Source organism: Lampris incognitus, chromosome 18 (assembly GCF_029633865.1).
Source record: "Lampris incognitus isolate fLamInc1 chromosome 18, fLamInc1.hap2, whole genome shotgun sequence".
NCBI lineage: Eukaryota > Metazoa > Chordata > Actinopteri > Lampriformes > Lampridae > Lampris > Lampris incognitus.
In genome coordinates, this window is record NC_079228.1 from 9,291,821 (window position 1) to 9,307,775 (window position 15,955).

General features: G+C 49.8%; 1 protein-coding gene across 1 annotated transcript in view; it reads left to right on the forward strand.

The window, feature by feature from the left end:
* Nucleotides 1-8,101: 8,101 nt before the first annotated feature.
* Nucleotides 8,102-15,955, forward strand: part of LOC130128316 (receptor-type tyrosine-protein phosphatase U-like) — a 149,944-nt gene continuing 142,090 nt past the window's right edge. The window contains 3 exon segments of the mRNA XM_056297953.1: nt 8,102-8,120; nt 9,603-9,752; nt 10,056-10,184. Coding sequence (XP_056153928.1) covers nt 8,102-8,120; nt 9,603-9,752; nt 10,056-10,184 — 298 coding nt within the window.

Genomic DNA, 15,955 nt, shown 5'->3' on the forward strand with positions numbered 1-15,955 from the left:
GTCATATTCAATTTTTGTGCTCCTTCCAGCTTTAGTCGGTTTGTTTCAGCATTTTTAGTGGTAGACTTTCTCATTTTCCAAGTGATGATGCATAGATGACAATAGACCAGCTGGGACTGTCATGGCCGCTCCTGGTTCCGGCCACTCTAGCTCTGGTTCCTACGTCTCATGCCTTGTTCTGCTCTATCAACACTGTCCCAGTCCTGGGTCCTGTCCAGTTTTCCTCTGTTACCCATTTGCCCCAAAGCTGTTTTTTGATTATTCAATCAAGTTTCTGTGTATTTGAGTTTGGCTCTTCCGTTTGTTCACTGTCAGAGTGCTCCACACCTGTACCATGTCACCATTATGTTCTCCACATGTGTGTTCCTGATACTCTTGTTTCCTAGACTAGAATAGAATAGAACTTTATTTGTCATTGTACAAGTACAATGCAATTTGAAAGTACAGTCCTTATCAGTGCAAATATCAGTATAAAAAGAATCACAAACATAAAACACACACACATTCATTTATACATTCTACTTGGCACCAACATGTTGCACAAAAAGTCAGGAATCAAGACTTAGCAGCATTTAGTGCGGTTATGGCTCTGGGACAGAAGCTGTTCTTTAGTCTGTTTGTCCGAGCTCTTATTGTCCTGTAACATCTGCCCTAGGGCAGCAGTTCAAACAGGTGGTTTCCTGGGTGGGATGGGTCCTTGAGGATGCCATGAGCTTTTTTTGAGGCAGCGGGAACTGTATAGGTCTTCCAGGGAGGGGGGTGGGCATCCGATAATCTTCTGGGCGGTGGCGGTGATCCTCTGGAGCGCTGGCCTCTCTGCTACTGTGCAGCTAGCAAACCAGACACAGATGCTGTAGGTCAGTATGCTCTCTATGGAGCAGTGGTAGAAGGACACAAGCATCTAATCTACCTAGACCTTGACATGTGCCCTTGTTTGGAGATGATCAACATTATTCAGTTTACCTGTTAGTGGTCCTAATGTTTTGGCTCATCAGTGTGTACCAAGTACGCACCAATCCAGCCAAATGCACCAAGTCATAAACATGACCCATCTTTATATACACGTTCGACTGACAATGTTTTAAAAAGTCTGAAACGTGTATGAGGTAGTGAAGGCCATCATTATTTGAATCGTGGACTTTATTGGTCCCTCTAGTAAAACAGTCAACCTGCGGGAAACACTTCGGTATATTGTGTTCAGTTATGTCATGCTGGCGTTTTTTATTCTTTATCCTTAGTCCCTTCATTGCGCCATTCCTCCTGCTGCCCTTCTTGTTTTGAGGGCGTATGGAAATTGGTGTTGGAAGAGTGGATTGTTATTGATGGCCTTTGACGAAATGGCGCTAGCATGATTCCACAACTGGCTGGGTATTGATGAGCTCCAGCTCCGTGTCTCCTTTTAGTCCTCCTCTCAATAAGTAAACTTGTCAGGGCTGATGCATGGTCTGCACTCGCCTTAATGCAAATCACGCAGCAACTGTGCTTTATCTCAAACCAAACAAGAGAGGCAGCAGAATAACCTGGATTCTAGGTCCCACCAGAGCCTTCCTCAGTTAAATCTGGGAAAATCTGATTAAAGGAGTGCCAACAAAGCTCTATTTGTTTTATTGTATTTGGCTCCATGTCTATGGTGTTTGGCGTAATACTACTGGAAATACCCCTGCAAGGAAAACGATTTGATCGATGGCGCACGAGGCTTTGTTCAGATTTCATCCAGTGTTTTTTGTTTTTTTAAGTAAGGGAATATCATTGTCTGTCCATGCTTTAAGTGACATGTGACACAAAAGAACAGGATTCATCCATCCATCCATTATCCAAACCGCTTATCCTGCTCCCAGGGTCGTGGGGATGCTGGAGCCTATCCCAGCAGTCATTGGGCAGCAGGCGGGGAGACACCCTGGACAGGCCGCCAGGCCATCACACAGGGCCGAAAGAACAGGATTCACAAAGAGTTAAATACATTTAAAAAGAAATCCCTTCCACAGCTGAAACATGAGAAATCAGGGTGACCTTAATCTCTGTTTAAACATAAAGGCTAACAAAAAGGGCTGACAGAATGAAGGTGCTGGAAGTGAAAAATGTGACAGTAAGAAAAGAAGAAGCAGTCCGCACACTTCTTTCGAATGCAAAATGATTTAAAACTGCAATCTTGTAAGATCTTGCATTATTATGGCCCTTTAAAATGTACCAGTGTTGCAATTCTGTTGGACGATCAATCAAATCCTAGAGTAGAACAGTGTTCCAACATAGCTGGGGTGTAGGGACCAGATAGAAACAGACCTGTGGACCTCGATTTTCTCAGACTACCAACAAGGTGCAGTAGCCGCTGTGGCCCGTGTGTCGTCAGCTCACCAGTAAATAGTCTGCTCCCTTGTAAAAATACAATCCTTGGACCAAAGGCAGTCTAAGCTTCATCAAACTACATCGCCATTGTTCTACAGTTATATTGATCATCTGACAGAAGCAAGGCCGCATTGGCGTCACATTTCAATCATCGTTGCTGTCTGAGTTGTTTCCAACACATATGTATTTTTCCCTTCTAAAAGACCCCCCCTAGTTCAGCTTCGCTCAAAAAATCTGGGTTTTCTGATACTCGTGATGTCATCAGACACACTCATTTACATATAACCAATCAAATCAAACCATCAAACTATGAAACGCACCCATTCTTTCTGCCATTTCACTCCCACCAAAAACGACCGCGGGCGGTCAAAATGACTCTATATTCTGTCAAGATAAATTCCCGATTGAGGTGTTAATCAAAGATCAGCTCATGATTATTAATGAAGACTCGCTCAGAGTTTTTTGACGATTGATAACTGGTTTGGATAAAGCTATGGAAAAACACAATTGCACTCATTTACAAAACAAAACTGTCGCCGAATTGTAATCCCATGTTCAAGTGGTTTAGACGTGAAAAAATAAGTCTGACTGCTGATTTTGTCTGGCTGTTATTCTGAAGCCAGAATAAGAAAATCCCTTGGCCTTTTATCCGCTGTACTTCTGGCTGTCCTGGGCTGGCTGGACACAACAGCATGTGCTCCTCGAAGGTAGGCTTCAGGGAAAATGCTCCTTCACTGGCTCACCTTATATCATTTTGAGTATTCTTGCGTGTTTTGATTCATCCATTTCCCTGTTCTGTAAAGGGCCTGCCATGGCACAAACCCTGCAGTGTTTGGGGGAGGGTGTAGATCACCATGCGAGTCCTCCGATACACATGTCGTTGCCGACTGCTGCTTTTCACTTTCTCCGGGGGAAAGAGAGAAACGCTTCTGTAGGCTCACGCTATTCCCCCTAGCTCTCCCAGCAGCTGTCCCGCCACCTGTAGGAGCTGCTAATTGCAATGGGGGTATACGTCGACCCTGCCTGCTCCCCCCCCAGGAACGTGACAAACTATGCAAACGATGCAACGGATCACAATTTTAGGATTGGAGGATCAGTTGGAGGCGAGGTCGGAGTTCAAACTGCCACATTCGGCGTTTGGACGTTGGCCTATTAATCCACTTCAAAACCCATCAGCCTTACGTTACACTGGAGGACGGAATGCGAAACTACCGCGAGGCCTCTCGAAACTTATTGAAGGGGAACGCTTCAACATGTTCCCATTGTATCCCAGCAGGGACTGTGTGGTGTACACATCGGTTTACCACACAAATATTTTATTTAGCACTCTCGGTTGACAGTAACAAATGGCTTTTTCTCAGACTGGCAAACTGAAGGAGAGATCAAGCTAGGACGCGTTGCTCTGAAGTGTCTGATGCTACGCTGCCCTTCAGAAGGGGATCAACATGTCGTAACTAACGACTGAGTCGCTCTGGAAGACGTTTGAATATTTTAAACTCGGCGGTTTACAATAGACGGGAGCCCGTAGTTTTTTGATAACCCCCAATTTGTGTCCTTTGAAAAGTTAACGCTTTTTTCATCTCCCATAAATTCTTTTGTTCGGCTTACATGCCCCACCGCCCAACGCTCTTTGCCCTTCCCCTTCGCGTCTCTCGCTTGAGAAGCCTTTGAAAGGCGCTCCGGTTTCTTTCTCGCCCCTGTAATTTATTTCCCCCCTCTGCAGGATAAATGCTATATCAGAGGCCCGTGTTTTCTCCCTTGCCATCGGGGCGTATTTATGATGTGCCTGGTCCGAGGGCTATTAGTCAGGTTGGCGGGGAGCGCTGTAAGAGCAGGCCGGGCTGGACGGCCGTAGCCAGGGTGCATCACAAGCACTTCAGCCAGACCTGCACCTCCCTTCATTAATCTCCCTCCGGGGCCTCTGGCTGCCAAACAAGGCTCACGGTGTAGCTAAGTTACGCTCTTCCTGCTGCTCAATGACTTTCGGTGCTGCCCGTACACCGCTAATGGAATTCAATTAATACCTTTTCCCACAAGACGGCATTAGACGACCCACCGGCCCCTGCAGGCCTCTCATAATGGCTCAAAGCCACGGCAAAGCAGAAAGTTTACTGCACTGTTGAGTTGTGTGCGTGTGTGTGTGCGTGCATGTGTGTGTGTGTAGTCCTAGCAGCCTTCGCCCCCTCCTTCAGGAGAAAGCTGTTTTTAACAGAAGGACCACGTGAGATGCATTGCAGTATGTCAACTGAACGCTGTGTATCAGATGAGCTTCGGTCTGCAAAGAACTTGTGCAGGGCGAGCCGGAGAAGAAGCTGGGAACTGACCGAACGTTGTCGTTAAAAAGGCAGCCAGATAAATACGCAAGTAAATTAAAGAAATTCAAACTTCAGATCCTTAGCACGAAAGCCTCGGAGGAATGAGGGACTTGTTCAGAAAATTGCCTTTTTTCCTTTTTCTCTTTTTTTTTGGGATTTTTCCCACTTCCCCCCCCCCAATTGTATTTGGCTAATTACCATATTTCCCGAGCCGTTCCTGTCGCTGCTCCACCCCCCTCTGCTGATCCGGGGAGGGCTGCAGACTACCACGCGCCTCCTCCCATACGTGTGGAGTCGCCAGCCGCTTCTTTTCACCTGACAGTGAGGAGTTTCACCAGGGGGACGTAGCACGTGGGAGGATCACGCTATTCCCCCCAGTCCCCCCCTCCCCGAAAAAGGCGCCCCGACTGACCAGAGGAGGCGCTAGTGCAGCGACCAAGACACCTACCCACATCCGGCTTCCCACCCGCAGACACGGCCAATTGTGTCTGTAGGGACGCCCGACCAAGCCGGAGGTAACACGGGGATTCCAACCGGCGATCCCCGTGTCCCCACGCCACCTGGATGCCCCAAAGAGTGATACGTCTCTTACACCAATTTATTAATATGTCGTCCATGCTGACCTGCTAACTAAACCAATACTTCTGGATCCATTTTCGGGCCCCCACGTCCAGTAGCAGCCTTTATCTGTAGCTGTTATTTTAGCTTCACATGGCGGCACGGTGGCGCAGCGGTTAGCGCGGTCGCCTCACAGCAAGAAGGTCCGGGGTAGTCCAACCTTGGGGGTCGTCCGGGGTCGTCCTCTGTGTGGAGTTTGCATGTTCTCCCCGCGTCTGCGTGGGTTTCCTGTGGGGGCTCCGGTTTCCTCCCACAGTCCAAAGACCTGTAGGTCAGGTGGTCTTGTGTGATGGCCTGGCGGCCTTTCCAGGGTGCCCCCCCCCCCACCTGTCGCCCATGACTGCTGGGATAGAATCCAGCATCCCCGCGACCCTGAGAGCAGGACAAGCGGTTCTGGTAGATGGATGGATGGATGGCAGCACGGTGCTTGAGGTCTGTAGCGGACCCTGCACCACCCTTCAGAGCTCAAAAGGCTCGTGCCAGTTCCGCTCGCTGTTCAAACGCTTTCCGGGAAACAATCGCCGTCCCCGTGTCGGAAATGTTTTCCGTCACGACGAATACGAACAATTCATGTTCCCAGGCATTGCCGCCTCCGTCTGTGCAGCACCGGCAGGTTCATTACAGTCTGCTTCATTTATAAGTAAGCAATAAGCATGCACCAAGCCGCTCTCATGCACACGCCGACCTTAGAAGTCGCTGCACGAATGTGGCTCTTCTAATTACACGGGCCTCACCCTCCCACCGCCGCAGAAGCTCATTTGGCCGCTGAGAGGAATGCGTGTCCGCTGAAAGCAAAGGAGCATGGGAAGGGATGAGCCTTAATGAGGGGAATCAGTGGAACGTGTCTGATGGTGACATTTCTTCTCCGAACTCAAGGGCCCTCCACACACACACAGAAGGCCCTCACCACCGCCGGCCCCGCTCCGGCCCCGCTCCGGCTCCGCCGCGCACCTCTCTCTGGGCACGGCACGCAACAACAGCTCGCCGTCAGACAGGAGGCAATTAAACACCACCACCACCCCGTTCTGCTTACACACCCGGAAACACGCAGCCCCGCCTCGGGCACGGAAGAAGAGGAGGAGGCATGGCGTGGGCACCGAGGATGTGGGGGGGGGGGAGGGGGGGTTGGCGGTATTTGTTTGTCAGCAGGAACGGGAAAAGCGGCAACGCAAAAAATGAGCTGATGTCGGGGGGGGGGTGCTTTTATTTTTTGCTCCCCCCCCCTCTCCCTTTCTCCCCAATTGTGTTTGGCTAATTACCTCGCTCTTCCAAGGCGTCCCGGTTGAAGTAATACTTGGGGTAGTATTGGTCGAGGATCAATGACCACACTAGGTTATAGAACTCAGGTTTAATCGTGGCTCAGTAGGCAGACGTAATAACCATACATGGTAGTGGTGTAACCATAATAACAGTCCGGGTAGGACATAACACCTAGTGTAGTTCCAGTGGATATACATGGCGTTATATCACTACACCGGTTGCTCTTCCTCCCCCTCTGCCGACCCGGGGGAGGGCTGCAGACTACCACGTGCCTCCTCCCATAGACGTGGAGTCGCCAGCCGCTTCTTTTCACCTGGCAGTGAGGAGTTTCACCAGGGGGACGTAGCGCGTGGGAGGTGCACGCTATCCCCCCCCAACAGGCACCCCGACCGACCAGAGGAGGCGCTAGTGCAGCGACCAGGACGCATACCCACATCCGGCTTCCCACCCGCAGATACGGCCAATTGTGTCTGTAGGGACGCCCGACCGAGCCGGATGTAACACGGGGATTCGAACCGGCGAATAGACCGGGATAGACCGTTGCACTACCCAGACACCCCCAAAACGCTTTTGTTTCAGAGGGATTGTGTACTACATGTCTTCTTTTTTTTGCCCTTTTTCTCTTCGTCTTTTTTATTTACTTAAAAATTAATCTGCGTTAATAAAGAAAACAGATGGAGCCTCTAAACAACACATTCGAAAGCGGCAGCTGGGTGGAGGGGGGGGGGGGGGACGGGCGCGTCCCGGGCAGGGTACTTTTTAAGTCGGTCCTGGCGTGGCGTCCGAGCAGCCTGTCAGCGCAGCGGCGGCGCAGCTGCCAGGCCTTAATGTGATCACGCAGCGACGCGGTCCTGGGACCGCGACGAGCTTTGGCGGTTGCAGTCGGAACGGAGGCCGCTGTGCGTGTCCTCTGGTCCGAGGCCAGAGCAGCGCGTGGGGAGGGACCGCGCGCGATGTGTCTTATAAATTAACGCCTCCCCTGCATGTCTCCCAGTTATTCCAGTGGCAGTCTTTGGCTGTGGGTCTTTTTTAAAAAAAATTGTTTTTTTCTAAATTTATTTCTGATTTTTCTCCCAATTTAGCGGCCGATCGATCCCTATTTTCATTCAAACACCCACCCTCGTACTGCATTGCGTTCGCCAACCGCATCTCTCCGGCCGGCAGTCTGGAAGGAGACCGACTCCCCACTTCCGTGACAAGGCGACTCCAGGCCGAACCACCGCTTTTTCCGACACACACAGAGACGCATTCCTGTGACGAACACAAGCCGACTCCGCCCCCCCCCCCTCCCGAAGACAGCGTTGCCAATTACTGCTGCTTCATCGAGTCCGGCCGTAGCCGGATCTGACGACACCGGGGCGCGAACCTCGGTCCCCAGTGGGCAACTGCATCGACACAAAGACCGCTACACCATCGCGGACTTTGGCTGTGGGTCTTTTTGCTGTAGCTTGGTGCACTGGGGTACAAATCACCCCCCCACCCCCCGAGCTGAGGAGCCTTAAGTCTCCTACAGGCTGTGAGATTTTAGCAATCCTGTGAGTTTATTGCAAGCCGCACTGTGCGATATGGCTCTAATACACTTGGGTACGACATCAAGTTTGTTGTATGTAGACTGCACGACGATAGCGCCTCCGGATTTGCAGCCTGCGACGCGAGTCCATATAAACGTCATCAGAGTGCGCGCTGGCTGCATCAGCGCGCGTAATCAATCTACGCCGCCGGTAGAGCAACTTCCGGTGTGGGAAGATGGCGGCGCGAATTCGCCCACTACCGTCCATGCAGTCTTTGTCCGCGTCTGCGTCGAAGTTTTGTCTTCGTTTGACGGCTGGGAGAGCGGGGCAGGCTAAGCTAACTGCTAGCCCACGAAGACCGGAAGTTGCGATAACCCCGAGGGCGGTCTGGAACATTCGCTTCGCTTCGCATCGCTCCGCCATCTTTGTTCAATATTTTTGACATTCTATTGCGTCATGACCATGGTCATAACAGACCTAGTAGGCTACAGGGCGCCCCTAGCGGCATCTGTGAGATACGTGTAAATGAACACGTATAAGTGACTTGCAGAAGCGTGTCCATAGACACGTAAAGAGGAGGCGACCGGTCTGTGCATGAAGTGAAATGACAAATCAAGTGATCCCGATTCCTGATCATGACGCCGAGCAGGAATCCAGTCCCTTCAACAGTCGCCGCAGCTCGTTTTGCTGCTAACAGTCTGTTTGTTTGTGTTCAGCGCCAGCAAAGATTCCGCGTCGCGTTGATGCGTGCGTCATTTCCTGCTGCATTTCTATTGGTTGGTTAGTAGACGTAGGTCGTAGCAGCGGTCACATTGCGAGATGTGTCGGACTTTTGTCCCCCAGGTTATCCTCGGTCGCAAGACCGTAATGACGTCCGCCTTCGAACCCGTCTCACAGTGCGACGTAGGACCACCGTTTTGGAGCCACGACCAAAGACATCGCTACGTTTAGTCATCTCTCACCTGAGACGGCCCAAATCCTTTATTCAGTTCTCTGATCATACTGTAACGCGCATGAATAAGAAGACACGCTGGCCGCTGGCTAGCGGGTCTGACCCTTTAGTCGAGCGGTTAGCGATGTCTCTTGCGGTGCGGGCGATACGGGTTCGCGTCCCGGCCGCGGCAGTTCCTGTGGTTGCGTTGTCCCCCCCAAATTCGCTACAATATACAGACCTGCCAGAGAGAGTTGCTGCTCACATTCTTATGTAGGTTGTCTGGGATTGGATTTAACAAAGAACCCACGGCACACCTTCCACCCACAGCTAGGTGACACATTATTACTTTATGGATGAATTATTTTTCACAAGCGCTACAAGTGATTGCCGTGTAACCACACATTTCTCCCTAACTCAGACTGCTCATCTTTATGCTCTCGTAAGTGCACCTCTGTTTTAGTCACGGTTGACAACCCCCCGGGGTCTAGGTAGCTTTAAAAGCCTGTAAACTGTGTGATGATGTGTGCTGATGGGCAGGACGGCACAGCGGCTGCACATCCGGGGGCCAGACAGAGCTCGGTCACTTTGACGGGCTGATTGTCCTCGTCTATTGTCCTTAAGCTCACAGCGCGAGCCTGGGACTCATACCCATTATTTCTGGCTACCTGAGTAACCTGGGGCTGTTGTGGTATTTCCACACTGCCGGGCTAATTGAACCAAATGACTTTAGATTCCGATGGAATGGGATAGAGTGCAGCCGAAGCCAGAGATGTCAGCATGGCTCCGGTCATTATATATAATTCAGCTTTTTAGCTGCGAGGTTTCCCAGAGATTTGACGTGTCAAGTCAGTTACAGCGGCGGGTGATGACATCACTTTGATCCCGAGCAGTCGTTCTCTGGTGTTTGTCTGCTTAGGGTTGTCTGACAATACCTTCCTTCCGTCAGTTTTCTCCAGGTACCGTATAACTTAGGAGAGAAATCTGCTAATAGCTATAGATTTTTTTTGGGGATACTTTTTTTTCCTCCAGCGTCGACTTCAACTCTCCCTGACTCTTTTCTGGCCTCTTGTGTAGGTGGCTGTACCTTTGATGAGGACTCCGACACCAGCCTGTGTGAGTACCGGCAGGGCCAGAAGGATGACTTCGACTGGCAGCTGATCAGAACCTACAACTGGCCACACTCGCCCCCTGACCTTCTAAAAGGTACGTCTCCAATATGAAGTATCACATTCAGGCCTGCAAGCAGACCAGATAACAATCCCAGTACTTTTCTGGAAGACTGTCATCATGAATTTGATTACAAACAGCTGACACTGATATAATAATTATTTTCTATAAAGAAATTAATAATTGGTGGCCAGTCTGCAAGAAGGTTCTGGGTTCGAGCCCCAAGGTAGTCCAACCTTGGGGGTCGTCCCGGGTCGTCCTCTGTATGGAGTTTGCGTGTTCTCCCCGTGTCTGTTTGGGTTTCCTCCGAGTGCTCTGGTTTGCTCCCACAGTCCAAAGACATGTAGGTCAGGTGAATCGGCCATACTAAATTGTCACTAGGTGTGAATGTGTGTGTTTGTGTGGGCTCTGTGATGGTCTGGCGGCCTGTCCAGGGTGTCTCCCCACCTGCTGCCCAATGACTGCTGGGATAGGCTCCAGCATCACCACGTCCCTGAGAGCAGGATAAGCAGCTTGGATAATGGATGGATGGAATTCAGAGCAATTTATTATTTTTTCTTTCGTTTAATATTAATAAATACAAGATTTGCTCAAATAAAACGTGATAGATTAGCCAGTTAAGTCAAATTCCAAATTCTATTCGTCGCTCCTCATCCGTCTTAAGATGAAGCAGTGGAAATGTTAGGTGTTGGCGAAGAGAAGAAAGTGAAGAAAGTTATCAAGTGTGAGACAAAAATGCAAACAGACAGTGAGACCAACAGGTTAATGGAGATATTGATTGGGTTTAGCCAAGTTTACAGCTTGGTGAAGTGCCCTAGGTGCAGCAAGGTTCTGAGAGCTGGAGCACAGCCTGAGGTCATAGGGCCGGGCCTTTCTGACCGCTCCACATTCAGACCCGGTCCAAAAGCCGGCAGCCATACCAACATGTGCCTCGATTCTGCTGCATGACAGAAGCTAAGCAGGTATGGGCTTGGCTAGTACTTGGATGGGAGACCTCCTGGGGAAACTGGGTTGTTGCTGGAAGTGTTGTTGGTGGGCCAGTAGGGGGCAGTCTTCCCTCTGGTCCTAATCAAACGAATCTCAATGCCCCAGAGCAGTGACGGGGACAATGTGCTATAGGAGATGCTGTCCTTCGCATGTGACGTTAAACTGAGGTCTTAAAGATCCCATGGCACTTATCGCAAAGAGTAGGGGGTCCCCAGTGTCCTGGCAAAATTCCCAACTGGGCTGCCTCCATCCGGCCACCTAGTCTTCCCCCAGTGTAATTGGCTCAATGATTCCTCCCTCTCCACCTCAAGCTGATGTGTCACGAGTGTTCTGGTGCAAAATGGCTGCCGTGCAACACGCAGGTGGTGCTACACATCGGTGGTGGTTGAAGTGAGTTTCCCCCCCTTCACTGTGTGAACGACTTTGGGTGTCTATATAATGCCCTATGTAAATGTGCTCCATTATTCCGTTCCATTCCATTACCCAAACCGCTTATCCTGCTCTCAGGGTCGCGGGGATGCTGGACTCTATCCCAGCAGTCACTGGGCGGCAGGCGGGGAGACACCCTGGACAGGCCGCCGGTCCATCACAGGGCCGACAAACACACATTCCCACCTAGGGATAATTTAGCACGGCCGAGTCACCTGACCTACATGTCTTTGGACTGTGGGAGGAAACCGGAGCACCCGGAAGAAACCCTCGCAGACACGGGGAGAACATGCAAACTCCACACAGAGGACGACTCGGGACTACTCCCAAGGTTGGACTACCCCGGGGCTCGAACCCAGGACCTTCTTGCTGTGAGGCGACCGCGCTAACCACTGCGCCACCATGTCACCCCTAATCCATTATTATTATTATTATTATTATTATTATTATTAAAAGGCCATAGAAATTTGAACATTAAGGCAGCTAAAGTGCAGAAGGCTCTGTCTGAGAAATGTTAGTGCCCCCCCCCCCCACACACTTAAATTTGGTCATGTTCACCACTAATCAGGCTGGTCCTTGTTTGGTTGCCATGTTCCACCATACTCTACCAATAGAGTTTATGGAGCAGCAGATTTGCAGCCGGGGCTAGCAGCGTTGTTGTGCTTAGCCATGCAGCCTCATTACTATGGACGCCATTCCAATCATGCCACTGCTGACCCTTTTGTTTTCCTCTATTCAGTCACTTGCCGCTTTTCCATCTATACATATTTATCACGGAATATGACAATGGGGATAGAGGGTGGGGGTGGTGCCGCCCAAAATGTCTTTGCAGACAATTTACATGCATGTTGATGTAGATAAGCCTGTTGTTCTTGGGAAAATTGTGCAAGGCAGACATTTACGAGGCGATTCAGGGAAACGGTCGAAGTGCAAACTGCTTGGCGTTGCCGGCGGATTTGTAGGAAGGTGTGGAGGAAGAAGGGTCTGCAGATGTCCTGGACTTCCTAAATCACTGGCTGCTACCAAGCATCTGTTCCGCTGTTCTGCGTACGCCTCTCTGTGGACAGATTGGGTACGTTAATAAACTCCATGGGATTGGCAGTGTGCATTATGGGTCACCGCTGATTGCTCTTGCCGGTATTCCTCGGGGGTCCGGCTGCACAGAAAACCACAGCAGGGGGCTTTTCATCTTCTCCTCATCCTTTAGAACAGGTCACCTTCCCCAGGGAAGGACATATAGTACGCTAAGATCTCTTTAGTCTTTATATATGGCATTGGAAAAAAAAATTAAAAGGCAGTCTAAGTCCATTGGGCAGTAGATGGAGATTTCCCATGCATGACCTCATTACTACTACTACTACTACTACTACTACTACTACTACTACTACTTCTACTACTTTCAGCTGCTCCCGTTAGGGGTCACCACAGCAGATCATCCATTTCCATCTCTTCCTGTCCTCTGCATCTTCCTCTGTCACACCAGCCACCTTCATGTCCTCCTTCACCGCATCCATAAACCTCCTCTTTGGCCTTCCTCTTCTCCTCTTCCCTGGCAGCTCCATATTCAGCATCCTTCTCCCAATATACCCAGCATCTCTCCTCCACACATGTCCAAGCCATCTCCATCCCGTCACTCTTGCTTTGTGTCCAAACCATCCAACCTGAGCTGTCCCTCTAATCATTCCTAATCCTGTCCTTCTTCATCACCCCAATGAAAATCTTATCGTCTTCAACTCCACCACCTCCAGCTCCACCTCCTGTCTTTTCATCAGTGCCACCGTCTCCAAACCATATAACATAGCTGGTCTCACAACCATCTTGTAAACCTTCCCTTTAACTCTTGCTGGTACCCTTCTGTCACACATCACTCCTGACACTCTTCTCCACCCACTCCACCCTGCCTGCACTCTCTTCTTCACCTCTCTTCTGCACTCCCCATTACTTTGGACAGTCGACCCCAAGTATTTAAACTCGCGTGTGCCCATCTTATGAGGTGGACAAATTCAAACCATCACTTGATCAAGAGATAATTGCTGTTGAATAACGTCGGAGTGTTTACTCGTCCACGTCGACGGGAGAATTGGGATTAAATTGATGATTATCTCATCGATTTACTGCGTCGATACAGAATTAAGGAAGAAGAGTGCCGGTGTGTTACAGCACGCCTGTTAAGACGCTTCTTAGTCACTCTCGTGGATACGCAATTATCCTAATCACACGTTGTTGATATATGCATGACATGTTGTTGAGTAGTGGGTTATATGAACATGTTTAAGGTACAAGCTTATTTCCTGCAACACATCAATCAAGCGTAGATCAGGGAAACGAAAGAACCGTGGCCATTTTTTATTTTTTCCAGAAATTAACCACATTAATCCAACATGCTGGCAATGGCGACTCTGCGCACTGAAATAGCGCGCGCAGCCCTCCACAACCACGCGGGCGTGTAAAATTGCGGCTGTAATTGCGCTTCTTTCCCCACACATTTTTTTTGTTGAAGAGCTTTAAATTCCTCCAGAGCTGCCGTTGAGACTGCAATTGAGACAACAGCTTAGTTTATTGGGCACCAACAGCTCGATACTATCGATTTCCACCCACAGACCAGTGGAATACTAATGACGTGAAACGATGCAGCTAAAAGGGAGCATGTTCTGTTTCCCAGCTTCCCACTTCGCTCGTGTTTCTGCAGTTTTTGTGTCTGCTGTTTCTTCAGTACCTTATGAAGGAGCGTGGACCTATAAAAGACGTAAAAGCGGGGATTGCCTCATCAGTTCCCAAAATGGGGGCTTTGCTGGGCTGCAGTGGTGATACGAGAGACGGGTCTGCTACTAAGATGGTGGATGGATTACTGAGGATGATGCTGTGGGTTTACTTTCCTATACTGTGTACTTCCACGGCTCTTAGGCTGAGAGGTGGGTGTACTCTAAATTACCATAAAAAGAGGAGGGGGTGCTCTGTATACCTGCGTGTTAGAGGTCTGCACATGCTGATTCGATTCGGGCTAGGCTCGGGCCTTTCCCCTCCTCCTTCTTCTCCCCATTGTATCGATTGCCCCACTCTTCCAAGCTGCCCCGGTCTGTGCTCTACCCCCTTCTACCGATCCGGGGCAGCGCTGCGGACTACCGCATGTCTCTTCTGATACACGTGGAGTCGCCAGCTGCTTCGTTTCACCTGACAGTGAGGAGTTTCCCCAGGGGGATGTAGCGCGTGGGAGGAGCACACCATTCCCTCAAGTTTCCCCTCCAGTCCCCCCTTCCTGAACAGGCACCCCGACCTACCAGAGGAGGCGCTAGTGCAGCGACCAGGAGACACGGCCAATTATGCTTATAGTGACGCCCGACCAAGCCGGAGGTAACACGGGGATTCGAACCCGCGATCCCCCTGTTGGTAGGCAACGGAATAGACCGCTACGCCACCCGCACGCCCAAGAATCTTACATAGTGTATTTGTACATTGCGTACTGTGTGGTGACCCACATCTATATAACTAGAGACATTCACCTAAGAGGTCAGATAATGCACTTCCGCTTCCGGTACACAGAGTTCCGTGTCGTTGTCGAACGTATGACATGCAAAGTTGGAGCTAGAAAACTACCTCGACTACGTCTACTCTCACGTCTCCTGTCTCGTTGTTTTCTAACTCCACAACTGTACATATTTGCTTCGATTCTGTATAAGTTACTTGGGAGGTATGTATGTAGCGTGTATAGTCCAGGACCGTTGTCCTACAGGGAGATCTGAGGATGTGCATCCCTGAGACCTCCCCCCTCCTGGGGTTACAACGCAAGGTTCATTTGCTGAGTAGAACTTCAAATGGATATGTGGCTTCTTGCTCCCCCCCCCCTCCTCCTCTGCCAGCGCCTTTGGTTGAGAGGCAGGACTTCTGCTGAACCGCTGTGGCTTTGATGATCTGCGCCCCAGAGTAGGAGAAACTAACTAGCACTGCCACAATGACTCTTTGCATTTAAATGGCACATTAGCAGAAAGGAGCTCTTCCTGATCCCGGCAAAACTTGTTGAAATTCATTCGCAACGAGGTTTCAAAGACGACGGAGTCTTCTTTTTTTTCTCCCGTTCCTTTGATTAATGTCCAAATGAATATATTTTCCTCTGTAGCTTCTGATGGATCTATCAATATTAATTTGACCAATTTATGTGCAACGGTAAATTTTCTTATTGGGCTTAATGTCTTAAAAAGGTTACTTTTATTATATTATTATCATTATGATTTCTCCAGTCGGTTCTCCCCTTTTTGAAGTTTTCCATCTTCTTCATTCGTCCTTCCTCTGGCAGCCTATCAATTTAAATCTCATCTTCATGTAACAGTGAAACATAATGAAGAACACAATTACCGCCATTGTTTGCTGCTGCTTGTTTATGATGCAAACCATTG